We start from the raw sequence: 18,516 nt of genomic DNA, 5'->3' as shown, positions 1-18,516 counted from the left end.
CAGTTCACTATATTTGAATTTAAAAAGTCTTTGAAAATGTAGTGGTTGTGCAATTGGCTTTGGCTTGCTCTTTTTCTTTATAGTTGCCCACTGTCTCATGCATGAGAGTCCAATGAATAAGTTAGTTGGTTAAGATTAATCATATTTTCCTTAATTTATAAAAGATTTCAAAGTAATTGAAGGCTTTTGTATAACATTGGGAGTCAGGAAATTTCTAGCATTGGTTCTGTTAACTAATTCTGCGATCTTAGGTAACTCAATCTCTCTGAGACTTAAATTTCTTCATCTGAAAAAGAGAGGGTGGTTCAGATGATTTTAAAGGGCCATTTGCAACCCTAAAAAACAAATTTGAAGCTTTGCAAAAACAAGATGACAACAATTGGACAAAATCCACCTGGCCGGTAAAGGTGTCCCTAGTGAGTAATACATGGTCAATGATTATTCTTGTAGCAATAATAACTATTTTAAATTTTAAGAGGGTTTTTAATGTAACTTGAACTGTATGGCAGCATTGCCCAAAGCAGGATAGAACTAATTCCCTTGAATTATACAGAATTTAAACTATGTTTCCTCAGCATTTTTTGGCCCTAATACCCAGGGAGATTTGACCATGTCAGCTGGAAATGTAGTTGTCTAAGAAGAATATTTGAATTGCATTGGCATAATTTTAATAGATACTAACAAATATTTCAAAAATTTCTTCTTCCTAACATATGTCAAAAAAGAAAAAAAAATATTGAGAATATGAAAGTACTAATTGTAAGAGATTAAAAATTTTAGGCTCAAACTTGGGAGAGCATTTGTATCCTTGGGCACTTAATGCAAATATAAGGAAGTCAAATGAAAGCAGTAGTAGTGTTCTAGGCTTTTCCACTATTTTTTCCAATTTGGGTATTAAAAATTCCAATTAAATGGGACAATTACCTTCTTTCTCCGCATTTTTTCTTGTTAAGGGTTGCCTTCAGTTGGATGTTTTTATTTTTTATTTATTAGTTCTTATTTATTAAGGAAGCTCACAGGAAGTCAAGACTATTCAAAATGGCTTTAGGTGAGTGAGCACCTATGTAATATCAGATTCAACCCAATTTTACTACTTATTTCCACAAGTAGGAAACACAAAGTATGGATGAAGACTTAATAAATTAGGAGAAATGTGGTCTCAAATTGATTGCTTTTTATCCATTCTCACCTGATTTATTACTAAAATACAGTATGTTTTCTCAAGAAATTAAAATCAATAGCAAGTGAAATCAGAATGCCATGAAAAAAAAGGTAGCAATGAACTGATGGTACAAATTACAAAGCAAATTATAAGGCAACAACCTTCAGTAAGATTGAGGCAACATTTAACAGTACACAGGAAAAGACATGTCTAAATGCAATAGTTAATACATTTGTAGTTTATTTGATAACAGATAATTGGCTTGTCATATGGAAAAAAAAATTTTACACCAATTGTGAATCTGTGTCCCATAGTCAAACTATTTCTATCCTTAACCTTATTACAACTAAATAGGTTTGACTGATAAGTTTTCACTTTTCAATGCTGGTTTTAAGGATTATTGATATTTTTGCTTGAAACCCCAAGGAGCGACCATTTGTTTTGGAAAACTTTAGGCAATTTTCACAAAGCCAGAAAAGGCTGCTGATAAAGGGAAACTGGGATTGCAGTCAAAACACATGAAATAACCAATAATCCTGTTTTGGCACAATTATTGACCAACACTCTCATTAGGGGCCTACAGTGATCCTTGCTCTGGAAGGGTGAATGTTCATTTAAATTACAAATGTCTGTGCCTTCTCAAACCAACAGTAAGTTTCAAGTTGTCTTAAATAATTTCAACTTACTTCAGATCCTCTCTCTCCTTTTAGTCCTCGTTCACCCTGGTCACCTGGCTCACCCTTTAACAGGAAACCAAACAGAAATCACATACGAAGCAGGGACAAAACGAGATATATAAACATTAATTTTTTGTCAATGCCAGAATTACAAAGAGTATTTTCAAAACATACTGGGGGCCCTTGTTGTCCAGCAGCACCTCTTGGTCCCAGTAAACCCACATGACCCTAGGAATAGAAAAGATTATATTATTAGAGTAAATAGAGACATGTAACTTAGAGAATAGGGTAGTATCACTTAAAATGGTAGCAAAATGTTACAAAATGCAATTTAAATATAAGAAATCATTATTTTCTCTCAGAAATGTTATAGAACATAATGTCCAATAGATATTATGATAACTGAGAAAGAATGGAAAGTGTAGTTTTGTTTTGCACATAGGTTAATGTAGTGGGGTGAATGAAGATTCTATGTCCTAATACCCATAACCTGTGAATATGATCTCATTTGGAAAAAGGGTCTTTGCAGGTATCATTGAGTTAATGATCTTAAAAAGATATTATCCTGAATTGTCTATGACAAGTACCCTCAAAAGAGAGAGAGAGACAGTAAAGGAGAGGGCCTCGTGAAGACAAGAGGCAGACACTGGAGTGTCTGGGGCCACCAGGAGACCTGTCAACCACCAGAAGCCAGAAGAGGAAAGGAAGGATTCTCCTCTAGGGCCTGTGGGAGGGAGCATGGTCTGCTACTCTTCAATTTCAGGTTCCTGGTATTTGGAACTGTGAGAGAATAAATTTCTATTTTTTTAAACCACCCAGTTTATAGTAATTTTGGTCAGTAAATTCATACGGTATAGAAAGTTTGTGAACAAATTTCTTTCTTCAACCTATTCTCACTGTGGAAGTAAACTATGGTCTCTATTTTTACAAACTAAGTTCATACCACTTCAGTAGATCTATTGAATTGAAAACTGGGAGTTGTTACTGTATCTAATGCCAAGGCACATCAGGTGACTTTGATATTCAGCAACCTATCATTACCCTAGTCCTCCTAAGAAGGAATGCTAACCTACCACATTTCCCTTTTCAAGTGTGTAAATAGAAACTAGCAACAACCCAAGGGCATGTCAGAATATGCATGAAGAATTCTGCATGTAATCTCTTTTATCCCCTTCCCTACTGTCCACTTTGCTTCAGAATTCTTTCTTCCTACTCTCTGTACAGAAAGAATGCCACAGGCTCATCTCCTTTTTCTGGACTAGGAGAATTAAGGATTGTCTACATAGGCTAACAATATTTATCTTATAGAAAGATCAGTTGAAGCCTTCTTTGTTTGCATTATTTGAGGCCAATGTTTATGGTTTTAAGATCCAATTTCCTTAAAAAAAAAATCCAACTTCCTGTTCTAAAAAAAAAAAAAGGAATCCTCTTTAAGAGGATGAACAGTGGCAAGAGAGAAAGGTTAGTTTGGAAAGGTTTCTATAGAACATGGACATAACTAAAGAGAATACCATTACCACACATGGCCTTACCAGTAAAACATGAGCAGAGTCAGCAATAACAGAATCAGGTCAGTCAAGAGGAAGTTTGGTACAAATAAATATAATGATTATAGGTCATTTATAAAGCAGAACTCAGGAGAGAAGCTATTGGTGAAAAGCTGGAGTTACAGAGTGCAGTGAGGCTGAGCATATGAGCAAACTGTGAAACTCAAAACCATCAATGTCCAATTGAATTTTCTACCATTTTTGTCTATAGTTTACAGGGACTCTTTTAGGATGATCATCGAATAGCCAATTGCTTCCTTTGGTTTTGTGAAGTCTGGATACAAATCTTACTAAAAACAAATATCCTTTCTAGGAGTTTCACTATAAATCCTCTGGTTCTTTCTATCACAATAAAAATTGACAAAGACCATTTTTCTGCAGGGTTAAAAATTAAATATGCTATAGTAAATATTATAAAGTCATGTAGACAAGGTTATGGGAAATGACTGACTTGCCTAATGATATTAGTGGTGGGATGAGCTAAATGGCCAAGGGGAGGTAGATGGTCAATTTTACAAGGGAAGTGATGAATCTTGAAGGATGAATGTTCCAGGCAGTAAAGTAGAAAGAAGACATTCTGGCAGAGGAAATAGCATGGGGGATTAAATGGAGATTCATCTGACAGAACATGTTAAGAGGAGAATGGATTTGAAAGGGCTTTAACTAGGGATAGGGAGCCTAGTTAGGAAGTTACTAAAGTAATTCAGGCAAAAATGAGGAAACTAAACTAACATAGGGCAAAGTGGCTAGATTCCAGAGCTATCTGATGTCAAAAGAAGTGGTCAAATGAACTTGATAGATGAGAGGAGAGAGAACGGAATGAGAGGAGGGAAAGGATGAGAAAGACAGAGACAGAAAGAAACACAGTGGGAGCAACAGACACACACAGAAACAGATACACAGAGAGAACATCAGAGAGAGACAAAGACCAGGACAGACAGAGAAAGAGACAGAGAGAAACAATTCCTTACTGGGTTGACCACTGTACTGCATGATGGTAGCATTTACTGAATTGGGGACATAGAAAGAAGAGGATCAATTTGGGGAGGATGATGAAACTGTTGTATAGAACATACTGACATAGAGGTGCCTGTGATGATATCCAATAGCAATGTGGATATGCATGTCTGATGGTAATGAGTGATAGCCAACTGAAGTTTTAAATATTGCTATCTTATTGTGTGCAAAGATGCTAAGGACTTTGCCAAACCAAAGTGAAATGGAGTCTGACCTGGAGCATAATTTATTCAATGTATTTCTAGGACTTCATCTCATACAGGCTTAGTCTGAGTTAATCTTAGGTATGTTTCTGCACATAGCTTTAAAAAACTTATTCCCACTATGTACTCTGGTTTTCTCAAGACTCAGATGAATTTATCTTGACCAATGGAATGTATAGCTTTCTGGATGACAGCTATAATTTACTATATGTTTTTATACTGGTTAAATGTTCTTATTCTGTATGACTTCTACATGTTATGTCCACAGACATAGGGACTGTGCCTAGGGTGTCCAGTATTAAATTCATGGCACCTAGTTCTGCTCTTGGCCCATAGCAGATATTCAAATACGTGATGAGTGACCAGGGATTTTATTATGCACGACGCTTAAGATCTGGCATGTATAATGATGCCTAATTAGTATTTATTGATGACAATGAGCAAGACACATGATTTTTATAATTCTCAGTTTCTTGAAAAGGAAAAAAGAACAAAGGATGGTGAAAAAGATCTTTAAAAATTTCTTTAATTGTTCGTAGACAAATGGAAACATAATCTGTATTATCCATTCCATTTTTTTAAAGATTTATTGGTTCGAGAGAGAGAGAGAGAGAGAGAAAGAGCGAGCACATGCCTGTTCACTGGTGGGGAAAGATACAAGGGGAGGGACTCTTCAAGCAGACTCCCTGCTGAGAGCAGAGCCCAATGCGGGGCTCCATCTCGTGACCCTGAGATCATGACCTGAGGGGGAACCAAGAGTGCGATGTTTACCTGGCTGAGCCACCCAGGTGCCCCCATTCCATTTTTTTTATCCAATAGGATAATCATGAGTTCACATAATTGTAAGAATATTTGTGAATATAAAAATGTTTTTTAAAAAGTTGGTGATTATACAGCCATAAAAAGCAATGAAGTATTAATATATTCTACAACATTGATGAACTTTGAAAATATTATGTTAAATGAAATGGAGCCAGACACAAAAAGCTGTATATTGTATGATTCCATTTATATGAAATAATTAGGATAGACAAATCAATAGAGATATAAAGCAGAGTAATAGTTGCCAAAGTGGAAGAAGTAGAGTGACTGCCTAATGGGTACGGTGTTTCCTTTTTGGGGTGATGAAAATGTTCTAAAACTATGTAGTGTGTGATGGTTGTACAGTATTGAGAATGAATTAAAAGTTTCTGAATTGTACACTTTAAAATGGTTAAAATAGAGGTGCCTGGGTGGCTCAGTCTGTTAACCGTCTGCCTTCAGCTCAGGACATGATCTCAGGGTCCTGGGATCAAGCCTCATGTCACTGGGCTCCCTGCTCAGCAGGGAGTCTGCTTCACCCCTTCCCTCTGCCCCTCCCTCCTGCTCCTGCTCTCTCTCTCAAATAAATAAAATCTTAAAAAAATAAAATAAAATGGTTAAAATGGCAAATTTTATATTATGTGTATTTTAGCACAACAAAAAAGCTTGGTGACAATGCTAACCATCATTTTACTTGAGTTAAAGGATAGTATATACATTTTAAGATTACAGAAAAGCAAATATTTAAAAATTTCACCTGAGGCTACAACAGAATCATCTAACTAAATGAAGCATATTTCCCTTGTATGATCAAACTTGTGCTTGGGAAAGCTTGGCAGGGGACAAGTACGGATATTTCATGGCTTTCAGATGTCTAAGCAATAAAATTACTGTGGCTGTTTGGCTCAAGATGGCTTGTTTAGAATAAAAACAGCAACAAATGATGAAATGACCTCTAAAACCTAAGGACATAGGGTAGAATAAGACAGAAAGGAGGATGTGGATCAAACTAATTCATGAAATAGCCACAGCTGAAAACTTCAGGAGTATTTGTGGAAGGAGGAACAGATTCCACAGTAGCCCTAGAAGAAGTTCTCTGATGAAGGATTTCTGAATAAGGTGTGACTATCCAGAGTAAGACAGGCAGGGTTTTCCTTCTGCTAGCCAGGTGAAGAGATTGTTTTCTTCTTCCAAAAGAATTTACCTGTTCGTTTGGCAGTAAATTTGCTGTTAGCTGCCAAATGTTTTGTAGTTGGTAGAGGCCAAAGGAAGATAGCTCAAGAACCTGATTTTCCTGAGAATGTGTCAAGTTATGCACAGCAAAAACTAAGGATATTTAAGATGCTTCTCAAATTATTTTGGAAGCAGTGGGTTGGCTTTTCAACCCAAAGAAAACCCATTTTCAAGTAAATACACTGGATTCCTTGGATTAATAAACACTTATAGATACAGATGTTACATAAATTTGAAAGAGAATATATGTATAATGTTCTAAAAATGTTTCTCTAAAAATAGAAGAAATGCAAGATGGTCACCACAACAATTTCACAAACATTTAGAGCTACCTTCAACATTTGCTTCAAAGAGAATTTTAGGAACTGAAAATTGATTTTTCAGATTTCAAGTTTGAGAAAATCAATTTATTGATGATAATTATCTACCTACTGGCTTGTTCATTGAATCCGGCTATTTAAATCTTCATTTCAGATATGATTACTGAAATTTTATATATATATAATTTTATATATATATTTATATAAAATATATGTATTTTATATAAATTTTTAATATAAAATAATATGAAATTTTATATGAGCATATTGGCTCAAATAGCCCATCACTTCATTATTAAAAATGAACGATGGTTATATACATATTATAAACAATTATGTACAAAGCTCAAAACAAAACATTGTAGAAGAAAGAGAGAAGTCATACTCAAATTGGAGAGCCAAGAGATCTGCACTTAACAATAATTAGCAAAATATCAGTAACAGAAGATGGTAAAATATTTCTGTTGAGTGATTTTTATAAATAATAAATATTACAGGACTACAGAATAGGAAAATATTCCTGTTAGAGTGAGTTGTGAAAAAAAAGGAGTTTGAACTAGAATATAAAAGATAGATAGGATTTATGTAAATAAAGATTAGATAATACTGTGAGTAGGCACAGAATGCTGCGAGCAAAGGAACGACATAGAAACTATAGGAAGAGAGCTAACAGATGACTATTTTGTTTAGCTGTTGACACTGTAAACAGGAAGAAAAATGAGATGAGGCAAGAATACACAACATCTTAAACACAAATGTGCTAATAAAAAATGACACAAAATAAATTCTACACTTAGCCTAATATAATTTTGGCTGATGAAGTTGGTCTCATAAAATACTTCTAAGAATGAAAGAGGACAAGAATTGACAGAAGGCTTGAGAATATGACATTCATTCTCCCATTTGACAACTCCATTAAATTCCTGCTGTACACCAGGAACATTATGTTCTAGAAATTTGGGATATGATGAAGAAGCCAGAAAAGAGTATTATTTTCATGGATCTTACTTTTTGTTAGGGAAAAATAGGCAATGCACAGACAAACAAAACCTACACAAATGTATAAAAAAAGAGGTAAGAAAATATAGATAGCATTAAATACGTTATAAAGTGAGGGCTAGAAAGGACAGAGAAGGTCTTTCAGGACGTAACATTTCAGCTGAGATAGGAATGATGAGAAAAAAACAGCAATAGGAGAAGATGAAGATGATTTTAAAAAGAAGGAACAGAAAGTACAAAAAGCTAGGCTTGTTCTAGGATCAAAACCACAAGATGTTACTAATAACTCAGTGATGCTTATTTTTTTTTGAAACTGAGAAAGATCACAGAGAACACTAATTCGATTTAGAAGCAGGGAATGAAATTTGCTGTATTTACCTTATAGCCCTCTCCTCCAGGCTCTCCTCTCTCTCCTGGTTCCCCAACAGGACCCTACAGAGACCACATGCAAAAATAATCAATTTCACAGCTGGATCCAAGTATTTGTGAATGCAGATAATACAGTTAGCGCAGAATTTTTTTTCCAAAAATATGAAACCGGATATATAATTATTTGCTTAGTTCTACTAAATAATTTCAAAAGATTGAATTTCAATAATACCAAGAATATCATAAGCATGGAATTATTTAAAGAGAATCTCATAATGATTCTGCAAGGAAAAATATTAAAGAAATGAAGTCCACTTAAACAATATAAATTTTCAGATGGATAGGCATATTTTTTGAAATACAGTTGACATACAATATTATATTATTTTTCAAGCATACAACATAGTGATTCAACATTTATACACATTATGAAGTGATCACCAGAATATCACCATATGTCACCATCTGTCACCATATGTAGTTATTATAATATTATTGATCTTGTGCACTATGTTGTACTTTACATTACATTCCCATGACTTATTTATTTTATAACTAGAAGTTTGTAACTCTTAATCCCCTTCACCTATTTAGCCACCTCTCTGCACTGTCCTCTCTGGACAGTTTGTTCTGTGATTTATGAGTCTGTTTCTGTTTCTGTTTTGTTTTTTAGACTCCAAATATAAGTAAAATCATACAGTATTTTTTTCCAACTTATTTCACTTAGCATAATGCCCTCTAGGTGCACCGATATTGTCACAAATGGCAAGATTTCACTCCTTTTTATGGCTGAGTTATATCACATTGTGTGTGTGTGTGTGTGTGTGTGTGTGTGTGTGTGTACACATACTACATCTTCTTTATCCATTCATCTATCAGTAAACATTTAGGCTGTTTCCGTATCTTGGCTATTGTTAAGTAACGCTGCAATGAACATATAGGTGCATGTATCTTTTCAATGTTTTTCATTTCCTTCAGATAAATACCTGTAACTCAAATAGCTGGGTCATACATTATTTCTATTTTTAATTTCTTAAGGAATCTCCATACTGTTTTAAATAGTGACTATACCTATTTACATTACATTCCCACCAACAGTTCATGAGGGTTATTTTTTTCCCCACACACTTGCCAACATTTTTTCTTTCTTTCTTCTTTTTTTTGGGGGGGGGGATACTAGTCATTCTGACAGCTGTGAGATAAAATCTCATTGTGATTCTGATTTGGATTTCCCTGATTAGTGATGTTGAGCATCTTTTCATGTGTCAATTGGTCTTCTATATGTCTTCTTTGGAAAAATACTTATTCAGTTCCTCTATCCATTTTTTAAAAATCAGATTGTTTTATTTGTGTTGAATTATATGAGTTCTTTGTGTATTTTGGATAGTAGTCCTTTATCAGATATATCATTTATAAATATCTTCTCCCATTTATAAGGCTGCCTTTTTGTTTTTTGATGGTTTTCTTTACTGTGAAAAAGCTTTTTAGTTTGATATAATACCAATTGTTTATTTTTGCTTTTATTGCCTTTGCCTGAGGAGACAGACCCCAAAAAATATTCCTAAGACTGATGTGCAAGAGTTTACTCCTGTTTTCTCTTGGAATTCTTATGACTTCTGGTCTTACATTTAGGCCTTTAATTCATTTTGAGTTTATTTTTGTACATAGTGGAAAAAGGTGGTCCAGTTTCACTCTTTCACATGTATTGTCCAGTTTTCCCAACATTATTTATTGAAAAGACTATCCTTTCCCCACTGTATATTCTTGCCTCTTTTGTCATAGATTAATTGATCATAGAAGTGTGTGTTTATTTCTGAGCTCTCTATTCTGTTTCATTGATATATGTATGTATTTTTGTGCCAGTATCATACTGTTTCGATAACCACAGCCAGTACCATACTATTTTGATAACCACAGCCTTGAATCAGGCAGCATGATACCTACAGCTTTGTTCTTCTTTCTCAAGATAGTTTTGGCTATTTAGGGTCTTGTCATTCCATACAAGTTTTAGGGTCATTTGTTCTAGTTCTATGAAAAACCCTGTTGGAATTTTGCTAGGAATTGTATTGACTCTATAGGCTGCTTTGGATAGTATGAACATCTTAACAATATTAATTCTTCCAACCCATGAACATGGTATATATTTCCACTTGTTTTTGTCATCTCTAGTTCTTTCATCAATGTCTTACAGTTTTCAGAATACAGGTCTTTCACCTCTTTGGTTAAATTTATTTCTAGAGATTTTATTATTTTTGACTCAGTTGTAAATGGGATTGTTTTTTTTTTTGGGGGGGGGATTGTTTTCTTAATTTCTCCTTCTGATAGTTTGTTATTACTATATGAAAATGCACAGATTTCTGCATATTAATTTTGTATCCTGAAACTTTATTCAATTAATTTAGGAGTTGTAATAGCTTTTTGGTGAAATATTTATTTTCCATTTATAATATAATGTCATCTGCAAATATTGACAGTTTTACTTTTGTCCTACCAATGTGGATATTTTTTCTTTCTCTTTCTTCTTTGATTGCTATGGCTAGGATTTCTAGTACTATATTGAATAGAAGTGGTGAGAATAGGCATCTTTCTATTATTCCTGATGTAGAGGAAAAGCTTCAGCTTTCACCACTGAGTATGATGTTAGTTGTGAGTTTGTCTTATATGCCCTTTCTTACATTGAGGTATTTATTGAGAGTTTTCATCATAAGTGGATATTGAATTTTGTTAAATGCGTTTCTGCATCTGTTGAAAGGAACATACGATTTTTATCCTCCATTTTTTTTTTTAAAGATTTTATTTATTTATTTGGCAGAAAGAGAGAGAGAGCACAAGGAGGGGAAGCAGCAGAGGGAAAGGGAGAAGCAGGCTTTCTGCTGAGGAGGGATCCTAAGTGGGTCTTGATCCCAGGACTCTGGGATCATGACCTGAGCTGAAGGCAGACGCTTAACTAACTGAGCCACTCAGACACCGTATCTTGCATTTTGTTAATGTGTGTATCAAGTTGATTTGAAGTACTGAATCATCCTTGCATCCCTGGAACAAATCTTACTTGATTGTGGTATAAGATCTTCTTAATGTATTGCTGAATTCTGTTTGCTAATATTTTGTCAAGGATTTTTGCATTATGTTCTTGCATCTATGTTCCATGTTCATCTATGATATTGGCCTGTAATTTTCTTCCTTCCTTCATTTCCTTTTTTTTTTTTTGTACTGCCTTTTATCTGGTCTTGGTATCAGGATAATGCTAGCTTCACAGAATGAATTTGAAAGCATTCCTTCCTCTAATTTTTTTTTTTTTTTTTGAGTAGCTTGAGAAGTATAAGTATTAATGCTTCTTTATATATTTGGTAGAATTCACCTGTGAAGCTGTCTGGTTTTGGACTTTGGTTTATTGGAAGTTTTTTTGATTACTGAGTCATTCTCATTACGAGTAGTGGGCCTGTTCAAATTTCTATTCCTTCCTGATTCAGTCTTGGAAGATTATACATGTTTAGGAATTTATCCATTTCTTCTAGATTGCCTATTTTATTGACATATAACTGTATGTAGTAGACTGGGGGATACTGTTTTTATTTTCATTTTTCTTCAGGTATTTTTTGATTTCCTCTTTAATTCTTCATTGATCCCTCATTTGATTAGTAGCATGTTGTTTAGCTTCCATGTGCTTGTGTTTTTTTTCCAGTTTTTTTCCTTGGTATTTACTTCTAGTTTCATAGTAATGTAATCAGAAAAGAGGCTTGATATGATTTCATCTATCTTAAATTTATTGACTTGCTTTATGACCCAGCATGTGATCTAACCTAGAGAATGTTCCATGTGCACTTCAGAAGAATGAGTATTCTGCTGTTTTTGAATGGAATGTTCTGTATATATTCATTAGGTCTCTCTGGTCTAATGTGTTGTTTATGGCTATTGTTCCTTACTGATTTTCTATATGAATTATCCATCCATAGATATAAGTTAGGGTTAAAGTGCCCTACTATTATTGTATTACTGTTGATTTTTCCCTTTATGTCTGTTAATAGTTGTTTTATAAATTTAGGTGCTCCTAAGATGACTGCATAGAGATCTACAATTGTTATATCTTCTAGTTGAATTGATCCTTTTATCATTATGTAATGTCCTTCCTTATATCATGTTACAATCTTTGTTTCAAAGTCTATTTTATCTGGTATAAGTATGCTACCCAGGTTTTTTTCATTTCCATTTGAATGGAATATTTTCTTTTCCATCCTTTCATTTTCAATCCATGTGTGTCTTTAGGTATGAAGTGAGTCTCTTGTAGGCAGCACATAGATGGGTCTTGTTTTTCTTATCCATTCAGTTACCCTATACCTTTTGATTGGAGCCTTTAGTCCACTTACATTTAAAGTAATTACTGAAAGATATGTACTTACTGCCATTTTGTTAATTGTTTTCTGGTTGTATCTGTAGTTCTTTTCTATTCTTCTCTTGTTCTCTTCCCTTGTGATTTGATGCTCTTCTTTAGTGGTATGTTTGAATTCTCTTCTCTCTCTTATTTTTTTGGTGAATCTATCATAGGTTTTTGTTTTGTAGTTTCTATGAGTTTCATATTTAACACCTAATATAGTACCTAGCAGTCTATTTTAAGTTGATAGTCACATAACTTCAAGAACATTAAAAACACTTAAGTTCAAGAATAAGAACAAAAAAGTCCTACATTTTTATTTTCCTCCTCCCACATTTTGTGTATTTGATGTTATAATTTACATATTTTATTTTATATATCCCTTAGGTAATTACTATAGATACAGTTGTTTTTACTATCTTTTTTGTGGGCAGGGAATCAGAGGGAGATGGGGAGAGAAAGAATATTAAGCATGCTCCATACCTAACATGGAGACCAACACAGGGCTCAATCTCATGACCCTGAGATCATGACCTGAGCCAAAATTTAAAAAAAATCAGACATTAACTAACTGTGGCACCCAGGTGCCCTGTTTTTACTACTTTTGTCTTTTAACATTCCTACCAGCTTTATAAATGGTTGAACAACTCTCTTTACTATGTTTGCTTTTTCTTTCATAATTTTTAGATCTCTAGTTATGGTGTTTTCTTTTCCACTTAAAGAAGTCCCTTTAACCTTTCTCATAAGTCCAGTTTAAAGGTGATGGATTCCTTTAACTTTCATTTGCCTGTGAAACTCCTTATCTCTTTAATTATGAATGATAATCTTGCCAGGGAGTGTATTTTTGGCCATAGGTTTTTTTCCTTTCAGTGCTTCTCTGCTCCTTTCTGGCCTGCAAAGTTTCTGCTGAAAAATGACCTGATGGTCCTATGGGTGTTAATGTAACCAGTTGCTTTACTCCTACTGTTTTAAGATTCTCTCTTTATATTTAATTTTGACATCTTATTTTCTGTTGGTGTGGACCTCTTTGGATTCATCTTTTTTGGAGCTCTCTGTGCACCCTGCAGCTAGATGTTTGTTTCTTTCCCCAGGCTTGGAAAATTTTCATCTATTATTTCTTCCTTTTGTCTTGTTACATTCTTTATTTTAAGGTCTATTTAAAAGACTTATGTTGATTTTGTATGCTTGATATATTCCCAGAGGTTCCTTAAACTATTCTTTTTTTTTTTTTTCCAACTTTTTTCTTTTTGCTATTCAGTTTGGATGACTTCTACTACCTTGTCCTCCAGAATGCTGATCTGTCTGTATCCTTTAATCTGTCATTGTTCCATCTAGTGTATTTTTTTCATCTCAATTATTGTATTCTTCCATTCTGTTTATTTTTTTATTTTTTTATTTTCTAATGTCTTAGTTGAAGTTCTCACTGTTCATCTATTCTTCTGTCAAGTTTGGTGAGCATCTTTATGACCACTACTTTGAACTCCTTATCAGGCAGATTTGTTATCTCTGTTTCATTTGGTTCTTTTTCTGATTTGTCTTGTTCTTTTGCTCAGAACATACTCCTCTGTCTCCTTGTTAGGACAGACTTACTTTGTTTGTTTCTATGTATTAGGTAGATCAGCTATGTCTCATGGTCTTGACGGAGTGATCTCATGTATAAGTTGTCTATTGGGCCCGAGAAGCACACTCTCCCTGCTCACCAGAGCTGGGTACTCCAGAGGTGCTCTGTGTAGGCTTTCTGTGCCCTCCTATTGTGGCTTGGCCACAACTGTTGCTGGCATGTTGGTAAGTGGGGCTGACCCCTGGCCCAGATGGCTGCAATGACTGGCCACATTGTTGTGGGTGGGGTAGCCCCTGGTGTGGCTGGTTGTAAGGTCAGACCACAACTGTTATAGGCATATTTTTAGATGGGCCTTGCCCCTGTCCCAGTCAGGAGCCACTCTGGAAGGGTGCAGATTCAGGCTGAAGCCACTTGTTTGATGTATTAGGACAAGAACTACTTTGGAGAATTCCAGGCCTGGACAAGGATACCTGCTGGGTGTGGCAGGATGGGAGCTGCTTTGGGAGACACTGTTTAATGATCTTTTTAAAAGTATTTAATAGCTGGGGCACCTGGGTGGATCAGTTGGTTGAGTGTTGGTTAGTGGTTGGTTAGTGAGAGTAATCCCCATGTGGAGCTGTGCGCTCAGTGTAGATACTGCTTGAGATTCTCTCTCCCTCTCCTGTTGCCCCTCTCCCTGCTCTCTCTCTCTAAATAAATAAAATCTTTTAAAAAAGTATCCAATAGCTAATCTTACTTTATCATTCTTTATCAGAAATTCTATTATTTATTCCTTAATCTGTGAACTTCTAAACTTTTTTAAAGATTTATTTATTTTTTGACAGAAAAACAGAGAGAGAGAGAGAGCATGTGTGAGAGGGTGGGGGGTGGTGAAGGGGTAGAGGGAGAGGGAGAGAAAGAGAAGTAGACTCCCCACTGAGCGGGAAGTCTGACATGGGGCTTGATTTCATGACCCTGAGATAATGGCCTGAGCCAAAATTCTAGAGTCAGACACTTAACTGATGGAGCCACCCAGTTACCCCTGAACTTCTAAATTTTTACAATATAAATTAACCTAATAAAAAATGTATTTATTTATTTTAATCCTTATGGTAGTGGCAAAACTAATAAACTTACACTTTTAACTTTTGCCATACATTCCTAAAATAAAATCTTTGATATGATAAACTGTTCAAATTTTTAGTCTAAAAAACACTTGAAAAAGCACTTTTTGTATATGAGGAAAGAAACTTGAAATGTTTGGCAAAGCCATAAAATTAATAATGGACCACTAATTGATAAATTTTAACTTATTCCTATGTGAATAAGGATATTTGACATAATGTAAAGACAGTAATCTCTGGCTCTGCATTAGTGATTTAGAATATTCTTGGTTTAGGTTCACATCTGTCTTATGTCCACTAGATACAATGATGCATTTTATGTAGACTTTTAATATATTTGTTATATTTCAGTGACATTCTTTGACCCTGGTATACCTGAATCTGGGGAAAACAAGCACTGTTATATACCATTTGCCCATATTTTTCCATTTGCTTTAAGTTTTTATATTATTTCCATACTTTCCCCCTGAGGGCTTTAGCGAGACTAGAGCCTATTTGATAAAAAACTTATATATTCTTATAGGTAATATGAGACTCTGTATGAGATAGCTTGATTTAATCAAAATAATTCTAAAATCTTTCTTATTTCTAAAACAAAATATAACTTTCAATCATCTCCAAATAGCCAAATCAAAATATCAGAAATGACTACATAATGTGATCCTTCTGCTTTAGGATTTTTTAAAATCTTATCTGTGGAAAATGGAAAATTTAACCAATTATATTTATTTTTTAAATATATTTTTTAAAAGATTTTATTTATTTACTTGAGAGAGAGTGAGAGAGAGGGGAGAATGTCAGAGGGAGAAGCAGACTACCCGCTGAGCAAGGAGCCTGATGGGAGACTTGATCCTTGGACTCCAGGATCATGACCTGAGTTGAAGGCAGTCACTTAACCAACTGAGTCACCTAGGTGCCCTAACCAATTATATTTATTTCTATAAACTGATCATTTTTATTTTACCTACTTAATTTACATATGTCCTCTAAGATTTTTTTTAGTCAAACATGAATATAGAAGTGGTTATTTTGATAATCAAAACTACAATAGCTACTTTTCAAAATGGTGTCTAGTTATCTTGTAAAATGCTGAATCAGAAGATTATAGATCAGGGATCTTTAAAGAATATTTATTCTAATAACTAGTTAGACAATTTTAAAACAAATCATTTGATAACTGCATGTAAATTACTCTAAAAATGTACACAGATCAGATTTTTTTGACACTTAGAAATAAATCTAAATTTGATGATTGAGGAAATATCTGCCCCAAAATGTATAGGGTATACAGCATTTTTATAATCTCTGCAAAACATTATAATATATTTCATGTGGAAAGTTAGATTTGGAAAGTCACAGTAGTAAAGACTATATATTATGCTAAGGATCTTGACCTCAATGTAAATTGATTTTTCATTTAGATTATACAGCTACAAACAGTGTATGCCTATAAAATCATGTTACGAAACTAACAAAATAAAACCTCTTGAAAAGATGTGATTGGTGCTGTGAATCTATTATCTTCACTGTATTTTATCTTTTTTTTTTTCTAAGATTTTATTTATTTATTTGACAGACACGAGTAGGCAGAGAGGCAGGCAGAGAGAGAGGAGGAAGCAGGCTCCCCGCCAAGCAGAAAGCCCGATGCGGGGCTCGATCCCAGGACCCTGGGATCATGACCTGAGCCGAAGGCAGAGGCCTCAACCCACTGAGCCACCCAGGCACCCCCACTGTATTTTATCTTGAAACATCAAAATAATTTTAGAAAAAGACCTACTGGTTCACCTCGAGGCCCAGGTGGTCCCAATACTGTGCTATCTTCTCCTGGATAACCCTGTAATGAAGATAATGATTTATAAACAAAACCAAATTAATAAAATCACCTTTGAAATATGCAGGCTATCATTGTCTAATATGTTATGAAATATAAAATCTTTATCTATTTAAATGGAAATCTTTTACCTACAAAACTTAGCATAGGCTATTTTATACAGTTGTGATTCCTATAGGTCCTAAGAAGAGTCAATCTGCTTTAATTACATAAAAAGCAGTTTAGGAATTTGCTCAAAGTTTCAGATTTCCAATGATATTGTAAGTCAACAGGAGTACTATTGTAGTTATTCTTAATCCATAAAAAATTTAAGTATACATGTACTAGTTAGTCATTTAATCTGTAGTCTCACAGTTTCTTTTGATAAGTAATTAATTTTACTTCACCAAGCTTTACAGATTGCAAAGTGCTTTAACATATATTATTTCATGAATATCTTGAAACAACCAACTGAAGAAATTTAATGATGTCTACATTTTTGTCCTTTATTATTTATCTTCTAGAATTTGCAAAACTTCCCAGGTTGAAAAGTGTTTCTTTTATTCCTTGAAAATGTTTCCATGCATATTTTCAGAAAGAACACAAAAGTTTAATATTTAATTCTAGGATTGAAAACTCAATATATACACATACCTTTTCTCCTTTAGGTCCTGGCAAGCCAGAAAGTCCTGGTTGACCCTGATGGCCCTAACAAAAGGAAAAGTAAGCAGACATTCTCCACATCATTTGTGCATGTTCTACCTAACACCACCAAGGCCATGCTATTAGATATTGCAATATTCTGAAAGAAAAACAAGATTCACTTTCTAGGGGGCTGAGGCCTAAATATATTAGAAAGGTTTATCAGTGAGATTTCATTTTAATTGGCATAATCGGGATGACATCTTTATATAACCATTTTCATGTAATACACACATTTTAATTTCCAATTAGAAATGATTACCCTATATCCTGGAATTCCTGGTTCTCCATCAGGTCCCATCAATCCTAAAGGCCCCTAAAAAACAAAGTAAATATTAGAGAGAAAACAAGCAACTGTTTCAACCATTAAACTTACACTCTTATTATTTGTTTGTTTATTGATTTATTTATTTAGTACTCCTACTACTTAAAATTTAGATTTTTTGAGGTATAATATTTTATTTAGTATGAAATGGGAAAACAAAAAATAGCATTCTTTTATTTTTCTTCTGAACCACAAAATTCCCACTAAAAAAATGTCCCTGTAGTTTACTTCTGGTATGAATATTCTTAATCATATTAAGAAAAATATTTTCAGTTATTAGAATCCAGTAGGTTTCTAGTAAGTTCTTGGAAATGTAGT

General features: G+C 34.2%; 1 protein-coding gene across 4 annotated transcripts in view; it reads right to left on the bottom strand.

Annotated features, from left to right (window-relative positions):
• Positions 1–18,516, bottom strand: part of COL24A1 (collagen type XXIV alpha 1 chain) — a 402,100-nt gene that overhangs the window by 76,859 nt on the left and 306,725 nt on the right. For all 4 annotated transcript variants that reach the window (XM_047727942.1, XM_047727945.1, XM_047727943.1 and 1 more), the window contains exons 41-46: positions 18,136–18,189; positions 17,826–17,879; positions 17,139–17,195; positions 8,338–8,391; positions 2,014–2,067; positions 1,849–1,902 (exon numbers count right to left, since the gene is read on the bottom strand). In XM_047727942.1, coding sequence (XP_047583898.1) covers positions 1,849–1,902; positions 2,014–2,067; positions 8,338–8,391; positions 17,139–17,195; positions 17,826–17,879; positions 18,136–18,189 — 327 coding nt within the window. The remainder of the gene's footprint in view (positions 1–1,848; positions 1,903–2,013; positions 2,068–8,337; positions 8,392–17,138; positions 17,196–17,825; positions 17,880–18,135; positions 18,190–18,516) is intronic.

This window comes from Lutra lutra, chromosome 4, assembly GCF_902655055.1.
Source record: "Lutra lutra chromosome 4, mLutLut1.2, whole genome shotgun sequence".
NCBI classification, from domain to species: domain Eukaryota; kingdom Metazoa; phylum Chordata; class Mammalia; order Carnivora; family Mustelidae; genus Lutra; species Lutra lutra.
The sequence above is the reverse complement of the archived record's forward strand: the minus strand, read 5'-3'. Positions and strand labels throughout refer to the sequence as shown.